At 45.8% G+C, this 21,127-nt stretch overlaps 1 protein-coding gene across 1 annotated transcript in view; it reads right to left on the bottom strand.

The window, feature by feature from the left end:
- Positions 1-720: 720 nt before the first annotated feature.
- Positions 721-21,127, bottom strand: part of atp1a3a (ATPase Na+/K+ transporting subunit alpha 3a) — a gene marked incomplete at its 5' end in the record, with an annotated part of 37,524 nt that continues 17,117 nt past the window's right edge. Inside the window, 14 exons of the mRNA XM_083782256.1 lie at positions 721-817; positions 1,391-1,482; positions 1,568-1,669; positions 2,152-2,282; positions 2,832-2,977; positions 3,181-3,304; positions 5,314-5,468; positions 6,106-6,274; positions 10,428-10,578; positions 12,113-12,249; positions 13,433-13,608; positions 15,469-15,661; positions 15,956-16,200; positions 19,511-19,709. Coding sequence (XP_083638382.1) covers positions 789-817; positions 1,391-1,482; positions 1,568-1,669; positions 2,152-2,282; positions 2,832-2,977; positions 3,181-3,304; positions 5,314-5,468; positions 6,106-6,274; positions 10,428-10,578; positions 12,113-12,249; positions 13,433-13,608; positions 15,469-15,661; positions 15,956-16,200; positions 19,511-19,709 — 2,049 coding nt within the window. The 3' untranslated portion in view covers positions 721-788. The remainder of the gene's footprint in view (positions 818-1,390; positions 1,483-1,567; positions 1,670-2,151; positions 2,283-2,831; positions 2,978-3,180; positions 3,305-5,313; positions 5,469-6,105; positions 6,275-10,427; positions 10,579-12,112; positions 12,250-13,432; positions 13,609-15,468; positions 15,662-15,955; positions 16,201-19,510; positions 19,710-21,127) is intronic.

Here is a 21,127-nt window from a genome sequence, read left to right as displayed (position 1 = left end):
CAACAACACAAAAGGAATCTAAAAATGGACGCCACCCACCCGCTCATATCGCCGGTTGTGAATCTAGACGGGAGCTGCCGTGTTTTGGGTGTTCCCTGTCGTAGTAGTAGTAGTAGTAGTAGTAGTCGTGAGCCTTAATGGAGTTATAGCATTCAGGGCTTCTTTTAGTGTTAATTCACCGTCGTTATTGTTACCATTCATGGAGTTTCCTCACAGCAGCGTGGTTTGTGTCGTAACCATGGTGTCCCTCGCAGATAATAGCTGATCTAATAAAGCGAACGCGTTGCGTGCTTGTTGTGGATCGGCTATTTTCTGCACACGACGCCGTCGTCGTTCGACCGAGTATAAAATCAGGCTGTATGAAGAGTGAGTGGATCTACAACGGTGATCTCAAAGAACAGTACAACCAGTGGCAGACTAATGCTGTGAAAGAGGAGGACAGAGGATGGGAGAAGAAAACAAAAGGATGAGAGGGGAGGGGCCACACTCCACCCATTCTCTTCTCTCCTCCTCTGTCATTGGTCCTCTTGTTGTTTTGGTGTTTTGTGTGTGTGTGTGTGTGTTTTTAGTTTTTTTGTTTTCAGAAGAAGGTGTAGATTAGAAGGAGATGGGAGGATGGTGAAGAGGAGGGGAGGGTGGGGTGTGTCAAGGAGAGATGGATGGGTGGGAGTAGGAAGGAGAGAGAGAGAGAGAGAGAAAGAAGTGAGAGAAAGAGACAGAGGGGCAGAGAAAAGGGGGGATGAGCTCAGGGGAGGAACAGGGTGAGAAGTAAAGAATGGTTTGATAATTTAATAGTACGTCTCTTTTTCCACCCAGCCTGCAGAAGAAAACAAAGGAAAGGGGGAAGAGAAACAAAGAGACAGACAAAGAGTTAGAAGATTCCCTCTATTAAATGTTATTTTGATTGTTTTATTATTATTATTATATTATTATTAGTAGTATTATGACTACATTTTGAATTGTATTTTGAACTAGTACTGAAATAAATCATGTCACGTCTTTATTAGATAATGTTATGAGTGTTGCATTTAGTGAATACATGCACAGTTTCTTTCCCCCTCTTCTCAGAAATATTGCTATACATGATTACAGACCTCAGGTCAGTCATTTACAATGATTCAGATTTATGCACTGCATGCTTTGAGCAATTGAGGTTTTGGATGTAAAGAGTAAAAAATAAAATAAAAAATAAACCAAGACCTTTCATAGTCCACTGGTCATCACGTGACTTACTATATAAACTTTGGCACAGTGTGCAGTGTGGATATACTTGGTTATTTCATGTTCTTCCTGTGTGTGTGTGTGTGTGTGTGTGTGTGTGTGTGTGTGTGTGTGTGTGTGTGTGTGTGCGTGCGTGCGTGCATGCATGTGTGCGTGTGTGTTGTTTTACCTCCAGGATTCCGGCGCAGGATGAGTTTTCGGATCTCATCGTAAACAAAGATGAGGAAACTGTACGGGAATGCACAGAACCACCAACTAGGCCTGTGAGAGAGAATGAAAGAGAGAGAATGAGAGAGAGACAATGGGAAGGACTGATGCCTGTGCATAGGGAGGGCCTGCTCCTTACTTGAGTGGGTACATCCGTAGTGCCACGTCCATGCCAGGGCAGTAGGACAGGAAGGCAGCCAGGGCAGTCTCCTCAAACAGGCCAAAGATCAAAATCTTATTCCTGGCGGAAAACAAACAGAATCAAGTCAACACCTTCTCACTCAGAGAGAGAGAGAGAGAGAGAGAGAGAGAGAGAGAGAGAGAGAGAGAGAATAATTGAGTACATTTTCTTGATATATAAGTATATTCTAAATATGTCAGTATATTCTAAATATGTCTATCAACACATATATTTTCTATAATTGATTAAAGCTTTTAGCGAACATTTTTAACTTAAATCTTTGCTTCCTGGCATCCCTGGAACGAAATATTTTGAAATACTGCTCCGCGGTCAAATCCATATAATTTTGGGGGCGTCCGTGAAATGAAAACGTTTGAGAACCACTGAAATAGAATCATACGTTTAGAAGACATTTTTAGAATCGGCCTCAGGTCTTAAGATTCTTTCCAAGAGAGGCTCTGTCCAGAGGAGTGTGTTTTAGGACAGGAGTGGAGCAGGGGCAGTAGTACTAGTTTAACTGTGGCTGAAATGTTTGTACTCACTTCATGCCCTGCTGGAACACAGAGTTGCGTCTGGTCTTGCAGATGATGACATCCGCCCACTGCACCACTACGATGCTGACAAAGAAGGCCGTGTGGCAGGTGTATTCCACAATCTTACGCTGCTCATATGTCTATACAGGGAGAGAGAGGGAGGCAGGGTGAAAACACAGGTCAAAGACATATGTCTATACAGGGAGAGAGACATATGTCTATACAGGGAGAGAGAGGGAGGCAGGGTGAAAACACAGGTCAAAGACATATGTCTATACAGGGAGAGAGACATATGTCTATACAGGGAGAGAGAGGGAAGCAAAAATGCTACCATACTATACTTGGCATATCGTTGCTGTCGGGCAGAAACCTCTTATCTCCATATTTTAACGTAATATGTAAACAGTGTCGCTCACCAACAATAACTGAATTTTGGTGAGTGACACTGCTTTGTCATAGACAAGTATAATGAAATTGGGCTTAACTACATGAACTCTTGCATCCCTGTTCTGGGTAAGTTATAATAGGCAAACATTTGCCAAGAAATAGCTGATCTGCAAGCTTGTGTGTGTGTGTGTGTGTGTGTGTGGGGGGGGTCTCATTTCAACAAAGTTTCACAAATGGCACCTGGTCATATAAACATTTTCAGCTGAGAGGTTTTATTGTGCTGTAATCCCTGTGTAGCGTACCCATTGCTGTCCATAGCTGTCCTCCAGGTCGTTCATGGAGCGGTCGTCCCAGTTGAGCCTGATGCCGACCAGCAGAGAGGGAAGGAAACCGTTCTCAGCCAGGATCACAAAGTAGGAGAAGAACCCTCCCAGGGCTTGGATCATACCTGTCGTATGCACAGCAGGGGGTGGAGGAGGGAGACTGATGATTGATTCACTGATTTCGTCTATCGGTTTGACACGATTACAAATGATACCAAAGGGCAGACATTCATCACCTATCAGCATAATAATCAGAACAATCAAAACAATACAAGGAGGACAAGGAGGGAATAGGGAAAGTGAGGAAGAGAGTGTAAGTGTGACGTACCGATCTGTCCGTAGGCGATGCTGATCAGCCTCTCGTTCACCAGCTTGTCCCTGGCTGGGTTCCTGGGCTGACGCTTCATGATGTCACTCTCTGCTGCCTCGTAGGCCAGTGAGATGGCTGGGACCTGATGGAGGGAGAGAGAGAGAGAGCAATGGAGGTTCACCCATTAACCCAATACCTGAGACAGATTCTACACATGTTTTCTAAACCAGTAGATCTCAAACGTTTCTGTGTCAAGGACCCCTAAAATGATATGTATTTGGCCACGGACCCGCCCATCTGAAAATGTTTTGTGTCAGGGACCCCCAGAAGAGAAGATTTGTGTTCAAATCATACAAAATCACATTTCAAAGAAGTGACGTGTACAGTACACATGTGCAGTACACATGTGGTGTATGCTGTATGCAGTGGTTCCCAAACTGTGGTGCGTGCACCCCTTGTGGTGCGTGAACGCTGTCTAGGGGGTGTGTGACATGAAAAGGGTAATGGCGGTTTTATGGTGTTATTTAACACAAACGGAAAAGTCCGGTACAACACTGTGGTAAGGAGATGTACAGTGTAGAGCAGCCGGGGGGAGTATACAGCAGCTGCATGTCTCTCAGTGCAGTGAGTGACATTCTGTGATTATTTGCCATAATCATATTTTTAAAATTATAATTTTCCGCCAAATACAACGAGACTGAGCATTGGGAGGTGCGTCAGCTAGGTCAGGAGGTAACGGGGGTGCACGGCCAAAAAGGTTTGGGACCGCTGCTGTACAGTATATAGCTAAAATCTAAAATGACACAGATGGTTTTAACGGGTTTAAAGGGGCATGAAAGTGTGGAGGAATTGATTAAGAAGGATGGCAGGAGAGTGCAAGAAAGAGACAGAACGAGAGAGAGAGAGAGAGAGAGATGAAGTCCCAAGAGAAAGGCAGAGAGACTAATCATTTTCAGGTGGATGAGCATCACTTTATGCCTGCACACTGAATGAAGGCAGATGGTTTACATAATGTGGAGTCATGTGTGTGTGTGCATGAGGAAAATTGATACCTGCTATACATTATTGCGTGTGTGTACCTGTGCACATATTAGATTAGGCAGTGCATAACCCATGCTGTATGGTATACAGTATATGTTCAGCCATGGGCATCCAAGCATGAGTGTGCATACAGAACATAGACTACATACAGGTGAATGCTCATTGTGTCCACCACCGATCGTGACTGGTGACTGACTGCACACCACACACACACACACCCACACACACACACACACACACACACACACACGGTTATGTATGCACACTGCTGGCCTGTGCTCAGGGTGATGATGTGTGTATGATTGTATGTGTGTATGCACATGTGTCTATTGTTTGTTCTTTGTCTTCGTGCATGTTGTCATCAGTTGGTGCATTCAGAATCATTCCTGCATTTGTGTGCGTCTCTTTGTGTATATAAAATGAACGAATAGTTTTTTTTCTGTGGTTTACCATATGGTTAAATACAATTTAGTTAACATACTGTAGGTGACACCGGCATAAAACGCTGAGGCTTATTATGCCTTGCCTACCCTATTAGAAGAGTAACTTAGTTACACACAAAACAGAGGAAAAAAAAACACATTTCCAGAACATTGTTCGACAAAATGATTATAATGATAATAATGAACAATTATTATTACGTCAGCTGATTTTAGCTAGAAACAAACCAAGAATACCGAAATATGCAATCGTACATAAACCCAAGCATATCATTTATATACATATTTCCTGTACATAAATATACATTTTATGTACCTATAAATACGTATTCATGTCTATCTCTACTATATGCCCAGTGTGTATTTTACTGGCCTATTTAGCCCATTCTGAACGGGCACCCATTTTGGTGTTAGCATCATGTTATGCTTTAGCTATTGAAAAATAGCAGATCTACAAGCTCATAGCGTAGAGTGGCGCGCTACGAGCTTGTAGGTCTGCTATTTTTGAAAAAACATCGAAGAACGACTGACATTTTTAGAATCTGATCTCAGGTCAGAATGAGTTAATCAGACCAGTGTGTGTCCAGTGGAAACCTCGTGTGAATCTGATCTCAGGTCAGAATGGGTTAGATTGGTTCCTGTGCTGCTGCGTTTTGTGTGTGTCTCTCACCATGTCAGTTCCCAGGTCGATGCAGAGGATGGTGATGGTTCCCAGGGGCAGGGGGATGTTGACAATGATGAAGAAGAGGAAAGGAGTGATCTCTGGGATGTTGCTGGTCAGGGTGTAGGCAATGGACTTCTTCAGGTTGTCAAAGATCAGACGGCCTAAACGAGGAAAAGGGAAAACATGTTCGACGTGTCTGAAAAGCAGTCAATGCATTCCTATGCTAGCGATAAATCATGGTCAAGTCAGATTTTTAGAAGTGCTCTGGGGATCAGAAACCCGAAAATGGTATTGATCTCAGGCTAATTATCCGAGAGTGATTCAGATTTATACTTGGTTGTGCACCATTGTGTCGCACGCCAAAAGTATCTGATCGGCAATATCTGGTGCGTGAACCCTATGCCCAACTAATTTGCGCATTCATTTATGGGTCATAGACGACATGTTTAATATTGTGTCATATAAGAACTGTGTTCCAAAAATAAACAAATGAGCATGGCTGTTTGACTCATATGGATATGAAGCATCAACTGACAGCGAGAAAACATTAACGTTACCTTCGCCGAAGTAACTACATTTTTGCCAGAAACATACTGTATCAAATGAGTGACTGACCATCGTAAACCAGCCACCTCCCTGACAACAGTGCAGGGACAATTTGTTTCTTTGTCTTATATGAGATGACTAATAAAACTCAATGTTATTCTGCATAGAGAAATTACTTCCGTGACCCAGGGGACATCAGGACTGCGTTAGTCATTATAAAAAGCACCCAATGCGACGCCTCCACCTCCTCACCTTCCTCCACTCCTGTGACGATGGAGGCAAAGTTGTCGTCCAGGAGGATCATGTCGGCCGCCTGCTTGGACACGTCAGAGCCCGAGATCCCCATGGCGACGCCGATGTCGGCCTTCTTCAGGGCAGGAGAGTCGTTCACACCGTCACCCGTCACGGCCACGATGGCACCCTGGCAGACGGAGAGAGAGAGACACAGCACAGAACTGACCGACCACAATCAGCTTGTGAAGTATCATTTCATGCCTTGCCTTTCGGTGAATTAAATAAGGCAGTTCACGTCGGTGCCTATATACTGTACGTCTATGTATAGTTTAATAAGACACGAGTCCGATTCCAATAACACCTTCTAAATCCTAACCTACGTTTTCTGAACTACTGTTTTTGATTCAGATAATTGTGTGCTGTGAGGCATTGTGCGCTTATGGATCAGCAACCGCTTCTGGCGGAACGTTCCGTCTTATAAGCTTTATTATTGATATCAAACCGGATCACTGATTTCTTTATTTTTGCTTGGCCTTTCCTTCTTCAGCGATCCTAGACCGGTTTCATGCATGCGAAGTGCCGTTCACTTCTTGTATACAGGCTGACTAAAAAGCTGAATAACTCTCCATGGTTTTGACAAAATGCAGATGTTTGGAGGTCTTTTCTGATTATCCGGTGATCCCGATTGGAACATTGGCGTTTTCTAGAGCAAGGATGGCCTCATTTTAGCTCGCTAGAATTGACGCTAATATCTTAGCATCTAAAATGAACGCCCAAACCAGACGTGCATCACACTAAAACCAAGTAGATCCGGGTCGGCAGTTAATAGTACGGTAGCTTAGCAAAAAAATGTGGACACGGCTGACAAAAGCGCCAATTTTTTTCCACATGTTCTCCATAACCATACGTTTCATTTTGGAAGGGGAGCCACGTCATCAAGATGTCAGAAGGCGGCCATCTTGGCGTTCAAAGATGGCCGCCATGTAATATCTATAAGTGCCACTATCTCAGCTTCTAAGCCACTTAGAAGGTCAATCTTGGTGTCAAAATATACATTATCTGGGTCAAGGAATGCAATAAGGTCATTGAGAATATCACTAGATGTTTATTTGTGCCAATATCAAATAAATAGGTCATTCTAGCAACATATTTACATCATCTTCAACTCTTTTAGCAGTCAGATACATTGAAAAATGGAGCATGAAGTGAATGATAACAACATTCAAATTATCTGTTACATTTACAACTGCAAAGAGCTGTGCAATTCCAGTGTGCCTTTTACATGAGCACCTGTAACCTGTCACAGGACTGGCTCTCCTGTGAGAGCCAGTCAGGGCAAACCCTGACTGGCGTCACACTTAAAGACACATAAGGTTGTGGCGTCTTTAAGTGTTCTTTAAGACCTTCTCAGACTCCTCCCTGCCAGTGGCGGGAGGTTTTCGTTCCGAAACCGAGGTACAGAATTTCATTTATGAACTCAGCACAGGGCATCATTAATGTCCTGTGGGTTTAAGAGTGGTGACGTCAGACGCCCAAAGCCTCAGGGTTTATAAGGCCTGTGTCTGCGTCACCGCCTCACTCGAACACTTTTCCTTCTGCCAAGAGCAAGACAAAAGGGTGTTCAGCGAAATATTTCACTCACTTACTTAAAGAACCATGGTTACTAAAGTAACCTTCATGTTCTTTTAAGTTGTGTTCGCAAAATATTTCGCTCTATGGGACCTTATGAACTCCCGTATCCTGAACTAGCCAGTGAGTCCTAGGACTTGAGGATAAATAAGGGCTGGGGATAAACCTTAGGTTTGTAGCCCGGTCCCACAGGGTGGAAAGGTGACAGTCTTAGACTGTCAGTGTCTTCCCGGAGCGGCTAACTGGGGTAGGGCGGCGACTGCCCCAGGCAGCCTGGGTTTTATAGAGGGAGGAGGGGCGTTGCCTCATTTCCTCTAGAGCTCTTGTGGGATGGACTTGATCGGAGTCCATTTATGGTGCGGCAGCTCCCAAGACCGCGCACGCTAAAGAGGGCACTGCCACATCTAGGTTATAGTATGTGGCGAAGGTCGAGGGGGAGGACCAGCTTGCCGCTGTGCAGATATCCTGGATTGAGACACCCTTGTGGAGTGCCCAGGATGCTGCCATGCCTCTTGTGGAGAGAGCCTTTAGCGTTAGCGGGGGCTCCACTCCCTGAGTGGTGTAGGCCAGGCGAATGGCCTGAACTATCCAGTTTGAGATAGTAACCTTTGTGACAGGTTTTCCCATGGTTCTGTCACCCCAGGATATGAACAGTTGATGACCTATCCTTGAGGGGCCTGTTCTGTCCATGTAAGTGCGGAGCACTCTCACTGGGCAAAGGCAGTTCAGCCTCCTGTCCTCTTCAGTAGCGAAGGGAGGGGGGTGGAAAGCCTGTAGAGGTCCACCGGTACGCAAACTGAGAAAGCGGGTCATTGTTGATTGGGCTCTGGCCTTCTGAATTGTTGCGACAACATTCGGAGGGAGACCGGCCTCACTCAGCATTAGCCTCTCATGGGCCAGACCCATAGGTCTAGGTCCTTGGGGAAGGGGTGGAAGATTACTCGTCCCGCCTGCGTGAGAAGATCCGCCCGTAGAGGGAGCTGCCATGGTTGGCTGTAGAGGAGGGGGGCTATCTCCGTCCTCCAGACACCCCAGGCTGGTGCTACTAGTAGTACCGTCAGACCCCGAGTCCTCACTCTGTCCAGAGTGGGAAGAATGAGACTCAGTGGGGCGTATAGGAGGGACCTGGGCCATTGGTGTGCTAGAGCGTCTAGCCCCAATGTCGATGGTCCTCCCATGGCGAAGAAGAGAGGGCACTTCGTGTCCTGCTCTGAGGCAAAAAGGTCCACCTTGGGTGTCCCGAACCTGTCCCAGATCTGGTTCGCTACCTGGGGATGTAACGACCAGTCTGCGTAGCGGAGGGGTCCTCTGGACAGCAGGTCCACCCCTGTGTTTAGAACACCCGGGATGTGACACGCTGTGATGGATAGTAGACGAGCGTCGCACCACATCGTGAGTCGCAGAGCCAGCTGGTGTAAGCGAGGGGACCTGAGTCCCCCTTGCTTGTTGATGTAGCACATAGTTGTTGTGTTGTCCGCCCTGACCAGGACGTGACAACCTCGGATGCGCGGTTCGAAATCCCTCAGAGCGAGGAATACCGCCATCAGCTCCAGATAATTGCTGTGGCAGGACCGTAGTTGTTCTGTCCACATCCCTCTGGTTGTAGTGCCCTCCAGTGTGGCTACCCAGCCAGTCATGCTGGTGTCTGTGGTGACGACTTTCCTGGTCAGAGGTCTGCCCATAGAGACGCCCTCTGTCTGCCCACCATTTCAGGGCCAGCACACATTGTGACGTCACTGTTACCCTCTGGTGGCGATGGTGCATAGGTATGCGTCATCCAACGTTGAAAAGGTCTCATATTCAGCCTGGCTAGGCGGGTTATGTGAACCACTGAGGCCATAAGCCCCGCCATCCGGAGGCATGCATGAAAAGGAATCGAACGATCCCTCTTGAATGGTGCCGCGGAATGTATTATTGCCTCTATTCTCTCTTGGCTCGGGCGAGCTGTGAAAGAGATTGGTATAGTGTTATACCGGTGAAGTCTATAGACTGTGTCGGAGTTAACATGCTCTTCTCCTGGTTGATTTGAAACCCGAGAGAGGTTGGTGGCAGACGCGGGTCCCTCTGTAATCTGTCCACCATCACTTACATGAGCACCAAAACCAAACAGAATAGGAATACATCAAAGTAAAGTCCAAAAACGAACCATACTTGTGTACATATATTGCCAGAATGAACAAAATTATCTATTATTGGCAGATTTAGTCACTTATTGATATTCCCTATAGTTATATTGCATTCCTTGACAAAGAAAATGTATATATTGACACCAAGTTTGACCTTTTAGGTGGCTTAGAAGCTGAGATAGCTTCACTTATAGATATTACATGGCGGCCATCTTTGAACGCCAAGATGGCCGCCTTCTGACATCTTGATGACGTGGCTCCCCTTCCAAAATGAAACGTATGGTTATGGAGAACATGTGGAAAAAATTTGGCGCTTTTGTCAGCCGTGTCCACATTTCTCTAAAATATGGCCCTAAGCTACCGTACTATAAGCATTGGCACTTGCGTCCACCAGGTGGCAGTGATACGGTACGGGAAAAAAATACAAATTTGAAACTTAGTACAACTAAAATGACGCCGATGCTTTCCCGGGTTGAAAGGTATAACAACAACGTATGGGCTTTCCAGGTCTAAAGTGGGTTGAGACAACTGCACGTGCACTTGCCTGTGCACGTGCATACACTGTGCGTGCATGTGTACTAGTACCTGTCTCTGACAGCCCTCCACGATGATGAGCTTCTGCTGCGGGGACGTCCTGGCGAATACGATCTCTGTGTGGTTCTTCAGGATGTCGTCCATCTGGTCCTGGCTCAGCTCCTTCAGGTCTGTGCCGTGGATGACGCACGCCTTGGCATCCCTGCAACATTCACACGGTTCCGGCTGAGTATTTATTGACATACTACTGGGTTTGGGGCAAATGAGCGAAGGAAGCGTGTATTTGTGTTGTGCTTGTGTGCACTGATGGAGGAAGTACAAAAGCTGTTTTGATAGTATCAATACCACAATCTAAAAATACTCGTAAAAGTAAAAAAAAAAATATATATAGTAAAAGTTCGGTGTTCAAGATTTACTTGAGTAAATGTACAAAATGATTGGCATCAAAGTGTACTTAAAGGGGAATACCACTAATTCTCGTGTACTCTTTTGGTGCATTCACAAGGGCATAGATGCAGTCTGCCATTCATTGCCAATGGAAGCCAGCGACATGACGTTGGAAAGATGCAATGATGCATGTAGCTGCTCCAAATCAACTCACAGCGCGTCTTTGTGTCTGCCCGTCTGCAGAGTACCCCGACGTGATGTCACTGATCACTAGCACCTTGCACACCGCCTTAACCCTTATGCCTAAACCTTTTTGTCTATTTCTTAACATTTTGAAATAGTTAAAATACTGTTTCTACAGTATTTAAAGCAGGATTTCTTTGTTTTAGTTTCTTTAATTACAATTTCGAATTGGACTTGAATCTTTAGATTGGATCTGACAGCCCTTGGTGTACTGTATGTTACCTGGGGTTGACCTGGCTGACAGGGATGTGTACTGTATGTTACCTGGGGTTGACCTGGCTGACAGGGATGTGTACTGTATGTTACAGTACCTGGCTGACAGGGATGTGTACTGTATATGTTACCTGGCAGACAGGGATGTGTATTGTATTATGTTACCTGGCTGACAGGGATGTGTATTGTGTGTTACCTAGGGTTGACCTGGCTGACAGGGATGTGTACTGTATATGTTACCTGGCAGACAGGGATGTGTATTGTATTATGTTACCTGGCGGACAGGGATGTGTACTGTATGTTACCTAGGGTTGACCTGGCGGACAGGGATGTGTACTGTATGTTACCTAGGGTTGACCTGGCTGACAGGGATGTGTACTGTATGTTACCTAGGGTTGACCTGGCTGACAGGGATGTGTACTGTATATTACCTAGGGTTGACCTGGCTGACAGGGATGTGTACTGTATGTTACCTAGGGTTGACCTGGCTGACAGGGATGTGTACTGTATATTACCTAGGGTTGACCTGGCTGACAGGGATGTGTACTGTATATTACCTAGGGTTGACCTGGCTGACAGGGATGTGTACTGTATATTACCTAGGGTTGACCTGGCTGACAGGGATGTGTACTGTATGTTACCTAGGGTTGACCTGACTGACAGGGATGTGTACTGTATATTACCTAGGGTTGACCTGGCTGACAGGGATGTGTACTGTATGTTACCTAGGGTTGACCTGACTGACAGGGATGTGTACTGTATGTTACCTAGGGTTGACCTGGCTGACAGGGATGTGTACTGTATGTTACCTAGGGTTGACCTGGCTGACAGGGATGTGTACTGTATGTTACCTAGGGTTGACCTGGCTGACAGGGATGTGTACTGTATGTTACCTAGGGTTGACCTGACTGACAGGGATGTTGAGGCGGGCAGCGATGTCCTCTACTGTCTCGTTGCCTTCAGAGATGATGCCCACGCCCTTAGCAATGGCCTTGGCTGTGATTGGGTGGTCTCCGGTCACCATGATGACCTGCACACAAAAGATTAAATACAATGAATAGACAAGTTGGTAAAAAAACAAGAAGGCGACAAAGAAAGCTGAGCGAGTAGAGTGAGACAATACTAATTGTTATAATATCCTATATATTAAAATTGGCTTAAGGGAGGACTGGCCAGTGGACTACGGCCACGCCACTCTGACTTAACTTGACGACCATAAAGAAACTAAAGAAACCCTATATGCCCTTAGGCTTATATGGAGATCCAGGTCCCAACCACTGTTCCTGGGACAGGTGCCGGACATGTACCAACGTGAGAAGGCAGCATCAGAGTTTTGTACTCTGTGGGGGCAGCACCGGTAGCCAATGGAGGGACCGGAGAAGAGGGGGACATTGGAGAACTTTGGCTGGTTGAAGACCAAGCGAGCTGCGGCATTCTGGATCAATTCATCATATATGCGCATATATGGATATACACTTTATACAGTAGTCCAAAACTGCTGATCAAACCAATATGTCCAATCTACACTACAGGGTATAGGCCGGGGCATACATCAGGGCATATATCGGCATAAAAGGGAGGGACACAGGCAGACAGACAGACACAGAGATCTACGCCATATAGGGACAGTTTGGGCATAAAAGGGACACAGGTACAACGGGTAATCTGACAAAGCTCCCGACACTACGACTGTCAGACATTATCGGTCGGATCCGGAGTGTGACGTATGTGTGAGGGCCTCTGCGTGCCTCTCACACCTACGTAATAATATCGTACGTAATAATATCTAGTATAGAATATCCTCCACACTATTGTCTCCCACACGCTATAAAAATGCAATCCATTATTAGAAACAGCTGCTGTTAAATTAACTGAATTAACTGCTGTTGTCTGATTAGAAACATCTGGCAGGTGGCAACCAAAATAGCCTTGCAGCAGCAGTGGAATTACTATAGTCTGTCTACGTATTTCCTTTATGGTAGTATAATAAGCACACAAACCACAAATATACACCCCTAGAGGACCCCAGTCAACAAAGTATTATAGGTTTTAAATGGTTAAGAGAGTGTTGGGATGGTTATACAAGTATTGAGCATCATAGGTTAATGATGATAGGACAATATAGAGATAGAGAGCTGTACCTTTATTGAAGTATCCAACTAAAAAAACAACAACCTTGAAGTACAGTAACGTGGGGGGAAAGTGGCTCTCACCTTGATGCCAGCAGACCGGCATTTGCCCACGGCGTCGGGCACGGCAGCGCGGGGAGGATCAATCATGGACATGAGGCCCACGAAGCACAGGTTGTCTGTCTGGAAGTTGACGTCATCTGTGTCGAAGGCGAAGCCCTTGGGGAACTTGTCCTCAGGCAGGAACACGTGGCAGAAACCTGGGAGAGGAGAGGAGAGGAGAGGAGAGGAGAGGAGGGGAGGGGAGAGGAGAGGAGAGGAGAGGAGAGGAGAGGAGAGGAGAGGAGAGGAGAGGAGAGGAGAGGAGAGGAGAGGAGAGGAGAGGAGAGGAGAGGAGAGGAGAGGAGAGGAGAGGAGAGGAGAGGAGAGGAGAGGAGAGGAGAGGAGAGGAGAGGAGAGGAGAGGAGAGGAGAGGAGAGGAGAGGAGAGGAGAGGAGAGGAGAGGAGAGGAGAGGAGAGGAGAGGAGAGGAGAGGAGAGGAGAGGAGAGGAGAGGAGAGGAGAGGAGAGGAGAGGAGAGGAGAGGAGAGGAGAGGAGAGGAGAGGAGGAGAACTGTTTACATGTGTTTGTCCTAATTTATCATCCCTAGCATCCCCATTTTTGGCACCAACAATATATGTGTAATTGTGTGTATAGATACAGTATATTTTAATATACTGTACAAAATTATTAAATATATATATTAAATTCTTAAAATATCTAATAATATTTTTCCAACAATGCTCTCTCCAGTCCATAGAACAAGTTGAGGTAGACTGGAACTCCCAGATCCCCTCCCACACTTCCTCCGAGAGTTCAGTTCCTGCATCCCTCTCCCATCTCTCTTTGATGTACAACGTGCTTTCATTTTTAGCATCTGAAATGGCGCCATATAACTCAGAGATGGATTTACTTGGCTCCACTGTGAGAGCTGACTTCAATATGGAAAAGAACTCTGATTCAACTGCAGAAAACTCTCTGAGTTTACATTCTTGATTGATATAGTGCCGCACCTGGAGATATCTGTAAAAGTCAGCCTGTTCGAAACCATGTTTGACTTGTATTGATCTGAAACTATCGACTTCACTTCTTTGTATAAATGACATATAAGTTGTGACACCTTTCTCTATCCATGACTTAAATCCAATGTCACCTCTATTTGGGGCAAAATCTGTATCGAAGGCACACCATCTGAAAAGTTTCAATTTTTTTTTTAAACCACATATATATTAAATTCTTAAAAAGAAAAGCAGATCTACAAGTGCAAAATGTGTCAAAATGTGATGTGTTGCCTTTTTGTAGACCGGTTATTTTTTGTTGCACAATAACATACACACGTAAGCGGTTAAAGGACAACTTTTTTGTGTTAAATCTTTTTCATATGCTGCTTTTTTTTAGTTTTAGCGATTTTAGTTATTTTTGACAGGGGGGCAGGGCATGACCTATGGTCATGAAGTGTGGGTCATGACCGAAAGAATAAGGTCGCGAATACAAGCAGCCGAAATAAGTTTTCTCCGACGGGTGGCTGGCATCTCCCTTAGAGATGAGAAGTTCAGTCACGCAAGAGAGCCTCGGAGTAGAGCCGCTGCTTCTTCGCCTGGAAAGGAGCCGGGTTCTCTCTCCCATCCTCCCATCTTACCCAGCACTCTCTCTCCCATCCTCCCATCTTACCCAGCACTCTCTCTCCCATCCTCCCATCTTACCCAGCACTCTCTCTCCCATCCTCCCATCTTACCCAGCACTCTCTCTCCCATCCTCCCATCTTACCCAGCACTCTCTCTCCCATCCTCCCATCTTATCCAGCAATCTCTCTCCCATCCTCCCATCTTAACCAGCACTCTCTCTCCCATCCTCCCATCTTACCCAGCACTCTCTCTCCCATCCTCCCATCTTATCCAGCAATCTCTCTCCCATCCTCCCATCTTAACCAGCACTCTCTCTCCCATCCTCCCATCTTACCCAGCACTCTCTCTCCCATCCTCCCATCTTACCCAGCACTCTCTCTCCCATCTTACCCAGCACTCTCTCTCTCCATCCTCCCATCTTACCCAGCACTCTCTCTCTCCATCCTCCCATCTTACCCAGCACTCTCTCTCCCAGTCCTCCCAGCTCCATGTATGCGTTCTGGAAGGCCTCCTTCAGCTCCTCGTTCATGGGCTGCTCCTTGCCCTGCAGCATGATGGTGGAGCAGTTGTCCAGGATCCTCTCCGGGGCTCCCTTCATCACCAGCAGGTAGCGGTCGTCATCCTCAATGTCTGTCTCGTGAATGGAGAGCTGGGAAAGGGGGGATGTTGTTGTTATCGGCCATTCTCATGGATGTATATCAAATAAAATCTCACGACAGAAAGTTTAGTGAAGTTAGACAGGAAGCGGGGAGAGAGAGAAGGGGAGTGACACGCAGCAACGGCCATCGGGATCGCGACTCCAACCTGCGACACACTGTCAGGCTACACTGGAGCCTAGGTAGGCCTTAATTACAGTACTTGAGTAAATGTACTTAGTTATTTTCCACTACTGCTTTGTGTGTGAATACATACTGTAACATTTTTGCGCAGCACACTCACTGACCTGGTACTTGTTGGTGGAGTTGAACGGGATCTCGGCCACCTTCTTGTTCTTCTCCCTGATTTGCTTGACGTTTCCACAGGACAGCTCGATGCACTTGAGCAGAGCCGACTCCGAGGCGTCTCCCGCCACGTCCCTCTTCAGGATGGGCAGCTGGTCCTGGCCGGCCTTGAACGCTGCGCGGTTGCACAGGGAGGCGATGCGCGCCAAGGACACCCACGTCAGGGAGGTCTTGTCAAACGACGCACCTGAAAGCAGAGGGTAGAGATATTTATTTAGGGGTGGCAAACACATACTGACATACATGCTGATTAAAGACCAGCACTGGCTGTGCGTAAGTTCAAACGTCGTTTACGTGCATTGGATGCAACATTTTAAGGGTTGCACCAGCTGAAACATGGCAGGCATAAAATTACAACTCCACACCTAATCCATATAGTTAGTAGGTGTGAAGTCCTCCCTAATGTCCTCCATTGTGCGTCGTGTGGATAACTTGGGAGGACGTGGAGGAGCGCAGGGCGTTCCGTGACAGACTGCACCCCTTGGAAATGTACGTATGACGTAGATTTATACGAGCACTCTTGTATTCCATGAGCAGAGATAATGAGGAATACTGACGGGTACAGGCTTTAGTTTGTAACAATTGCCCTTTAACACTTAACACTTAACTAACCATTAGCTAAGGAAAAATAAACAACAGGATCGTAGGAATATAGTTTCAGTTATTTATATAGAGAGGCAGAAAAGCACTAATGTCAAACAAACGGTGTACAATCAAAGCAATGCTCTTGGCAAAGTGCGTCTGTCCCTGTCGCTCTCCCTATAACATAAAAGAAATAAACAGGCAAACAAACTGAAATCCACAAACAGTACTCTTTCAAAACCCCTCCCGCCCCAAACAAGTCCTGACGCTCTCTGTAGCGTCCTGCGCCACAACGTTCACAACAAACAAAACGATAAACAATCCCCCCAAAGTCAAGTGCGCAGAACCGCGCTAAGTATTAAATAAATAAGTCTGCGTTCGTCCTCTCCTCTTCCTTAATGAAGCGCGCGCCCGCGGCCGTTTACAATAGTTCCTTGAGAGTTCCTAGGTGTCCAAAGAAATATAAAATATCCGCTACGAATAATCCAACGAAAAAAAACACGATTGGGGTACCCCTATATAGTCACAATCCCAGCAGAAAGGTTTGGAATGAGCTCACCATTAGCACCGGCTCCGCCACATACCACGCACGCCGGCAACGGTTAACCCATTCTGACCTGAGATCAGATTCATACGAGGATTCTGCCGGACACACACTGGTCTGACGAACCCATTCTGACCTGAGATCAGATTCTAAAAATGTCAGTCGTTCTTCGATTTTTCAAAAAATAGCAGACTTACAAGCTCGTATCGCGCCACTCGGTGGCGCGATATGAGCTTGTAGATCTGCTATTTTTAAATAGCTAAAGCATAACATGATGCTGACACCAAAATGGGTGCCCGTTCAGAATGGGTTAATCCAAACTATGACCAATAGTGAATTAAACTGTATCTGGCGCCTGGAGCTCCTCTCTCCTGTGTAGGCCTACACCTCTGTTTGCAGTTTCCCCCCTGTTCCCTATGTGCCACTCCCTCCATATGAAACCTTAGTGTGGGCGGTGCCATCAGTCCCTGAAAGCTGTCAATCACCCCTGTACAGGCCCATTACCATTCTTGTGGATAAAGTGAATAGAGGATAATACTATCTAAGTATGCAGCATCACATGTAACATTTCTCTTCATAAACAAGGGAAAATAAAGCAGAAAAACGTAGAAATGTGCTTCGTCAAAAGTTTAGACATACTATTGGTCCGACTGTCATTAGACCGACAACCTAACTCAAACCCTAACCTAAACCTAACCGCAAGCACGGGAGCAGCACATGTCCGACCATTGTTTCCGCATGTTGGTCCGTGGTGTGTCGGACCTGTGTGTGCATTCCCCATACTGACTTGCTGGCAGCAGGTTCATGAAACAGGCATAATTATATTTGTAAAAATTATATTTTACAGTAGGTGGTAGTCACACCTGACCCGAGTCAGAGTAATTGGACTCTGGGCTGGGTGTGACAACACACCTGTTGTGCATAAAGTGGCCTTCTCCACACGCCTCCATCACGACAACATGTTCCATCTGCTCCCTCTCTGCTTGGTCTGCCTGGCCTCTCTCTCTTCAACACACTGAGACAGAGAGCGCTCTGCTGAAGCAGTGGGAAGGATTCCTGACTTTCCTTAGCCCATTCTGACCTGAGATCAGATTCATACGAGGTTTCCACTGGACACACACTGGTCTGATTATACCCATTCTGACCTGAGATCAGATTAAAAAAATGTCAGTCGTTCTTCGATTTTTCAAAAATAGCAGACCTACAAGCTCGTATCGCGCCACTCGGTGGCACGATATGAGCTTGTAGATCTGCTATTTTTCAATAGATAAAGCATAACATGATGCTGACACCAAAATGGGTGTCCGGTCAGAATTTCCTCGTTGCAATAACTATATTACTTTGTGATTTTGTGGCGGCTGGCCCTATCTTGTGCGGCGCCTTATTCCTTATGCCTAATCTTATGAGGCATATCTTTTCATTTTGAAAATAATTAAAAAAACAGTGAAAATAACCGAGCTACGGGCTCACAACGTGTCAATGCAGATTGTCTATGTTTACCATTTCAAAATGTTTTTCAAAATAAATAAAAAGCCTAGTAAGTTAGATTAGACATAAGGGTTTTTTAGAGGGTATTTTAGGTTTTTAGAGGCTCTAATACTTAATTTGAGTATCTGGCACCAGAAAATAAAAGCACTTTAATCCAATAACCCTTGCTGTCATCCGTTCACTCCACAATTGTATATATTCATATTATATCATATTAGGATATCTTTACTACATTTTGAAGCAGGAAATATTAACCACATGAACCCTTAGCATCCCAATTCTGGGCACCATAATAGGTGAACATTCTGTGAAAATAGGCAAACATGCTCTGCAATCTCAATGTTTATTCATTTACATTTCCTTTTCTCTCTATAAACGATTGATTCAGAATCATGAATAACCCCTAGTTTGACATGTCACACTCACAAGCTACTTAAAGCATAATTCAAATGTGACATTCTTGCCTTATAGGTTTTCAATGGTACCCCAACGTTCAACCCCTGAATTTACAAGATATTCTCAAGTATGGCAATCTTTAAATTAACATCAGCCTATACGCTATTATGCAGTCATCCATCGTTTCAGATCCGACTGACATACCATTATGTACACTATCTATTCACTGTCCTCTGACAGTTGCTACATGTAGCACAGTACAATGCTACGGTAATCGCTGAGGGATTGGAACAAGTATTTGATTAGAAAGAAATTAAGATTTCTTGCATCCCCTAATCTCTAGCAGAGATAGTGCGATTCCCACTCGGCATGTCACTTCCTCGAGATTTACATTTAGCCTTGTGTTAAATGCGCTGCTGCTTATCTTGGCCAAATAAATAAACCTAGCAGTGGTATTGGTGATCACTGATGTCTCTCCCCAACTCACCGGACTGGTCCTCGGTGGTGTCGGCTTCGTGGATCTGGTTGTCGAACCACATGTGTGCCACAGTCATCCTGTTCTGGGTCAGGGTGCCCGTCTTGTCGGAGCAGATGGTGGATGTGGAGCCCAGGGTCTCCACGGCCTCCAGGTTCTTCACCAGACAGTTCTTACGAGCCATGCGCTTGGCGGTCAGGGTCAGACACACCTGGAAGTCAGGGAAGGAAACCGGAGAGAGAGGGACGGAGAGACGAGAGTAGGGAAAGAGGGGAAACGAGAGCAACACAGAGAACGGTGAAATAAAAAAGGAAATAGATGGAGGTCAGAGACAAAAAGAAATGGATAGATGGGAGGGAGTTAAAGAGAGGAATGGTAGATATCGGGACAGGTCGAGTCGGTGTGGAAAGAAGAGTGATGGAAAGAAGAAAAGAAAGAGAAAGATAATTAGTTGACGGTCAAAATGGTGAAACAGAAGAGATGCACAACTCCAGGCACAGAGTAAACTTAAAAGGGGAATTTCAATTTAAAACACCTCAGGGGTCATTTTCACTCAGGCTGTTGTGTGGACCCCACACGTTTTAAACTGCTTGATTCAATATAGACACTTTATATTGATTTGATCAATTTAACTCCCCCTCATGCAAGCCCATCCATCACCAAATTCCATGTTCATTCATCGTAACTAATTGTAAACAGTCGTCCCTGGTTCTCAACCGCTCCAATGACCGGCCGCGTGTGTATGTCTGTCTGTTTGGAATACGAACAGCTGCACTACTCAGTTCACACGGGTGCGATTTTCTTATGAATATACCCTATCTAAATCAAGCAACTTAAAAACCTGGGGAGCAAACAAAAGTCTGAGCAGATGTGAAAATGACCCTAGAAAGTGTCATTCCCATTTTAATCAAGCATGCCTTCATCCCAACGACTCTACCCTGACCCCTGGAGATGTCCCTCCGGATCACTAGCACCCGTATACCCCCCCCCCTCTACAGCACGATGCACTACCAATTCAATAACAGCCAAGAAGAGCGATGCAGAAAGAAAGAAAAAACGCAACGCATGAGCAAGTGAGGCGCTGAAGCAGAAGGGTGTATGCATCGCTATATGTCGTCATGCCAATGTACGGCAAGACCACGGCGGGGCCAAAAACAGAACTAGTCAAGCAGCTGGCACGACGGCGCCACATACAAATGTAATGTAGCCGACTAGACGGCGTTTAGCCTAATAGGGTCATTACGTTATGCTAGCCGTTGTCATTGGAGACAACTGACCCAGTGGTCTCACAGAATGACCCAGGCTCAGCCACAGGCCTGGAAGAAGAGAGACAAACACAAAGAGAGAAAGGGAGGATATAGATACACAGACATATGGGCTGACCTATAGGAGAGACAGGGAGAGAGAGAGAGAGATACACAGACAGATACAGCACAACACCACTCACCACAGAAAGAGAGCTATAGACACATTGATACTGTACATACGGTATGTTGAAGCCAACGCTAGTACAACGATAAAAACAGAGATGCACAGACGAATACACAGACACACAGAGATATCATGACACGTCGGGACACAACACAGAAACAGATGCAGACAGGGGTTTACAGATATTACACAACAGGC

Source organism: Protomyctophum parallelum (assembly GCF_964188405.1).
Source record: "Protomyctophum parallelum genome assembly, chromosome: 1".
Classification (NCBI taxonomy): Eukaryota; Metazoa; Chordata; class Actinopteri; order Myctophiformes; family Myctophidae; genus Protomyctophum; species Protomyctophum parallelum.
This window is presented reverse-complemented; position numbering and strand designations above follow the sequence as displayed.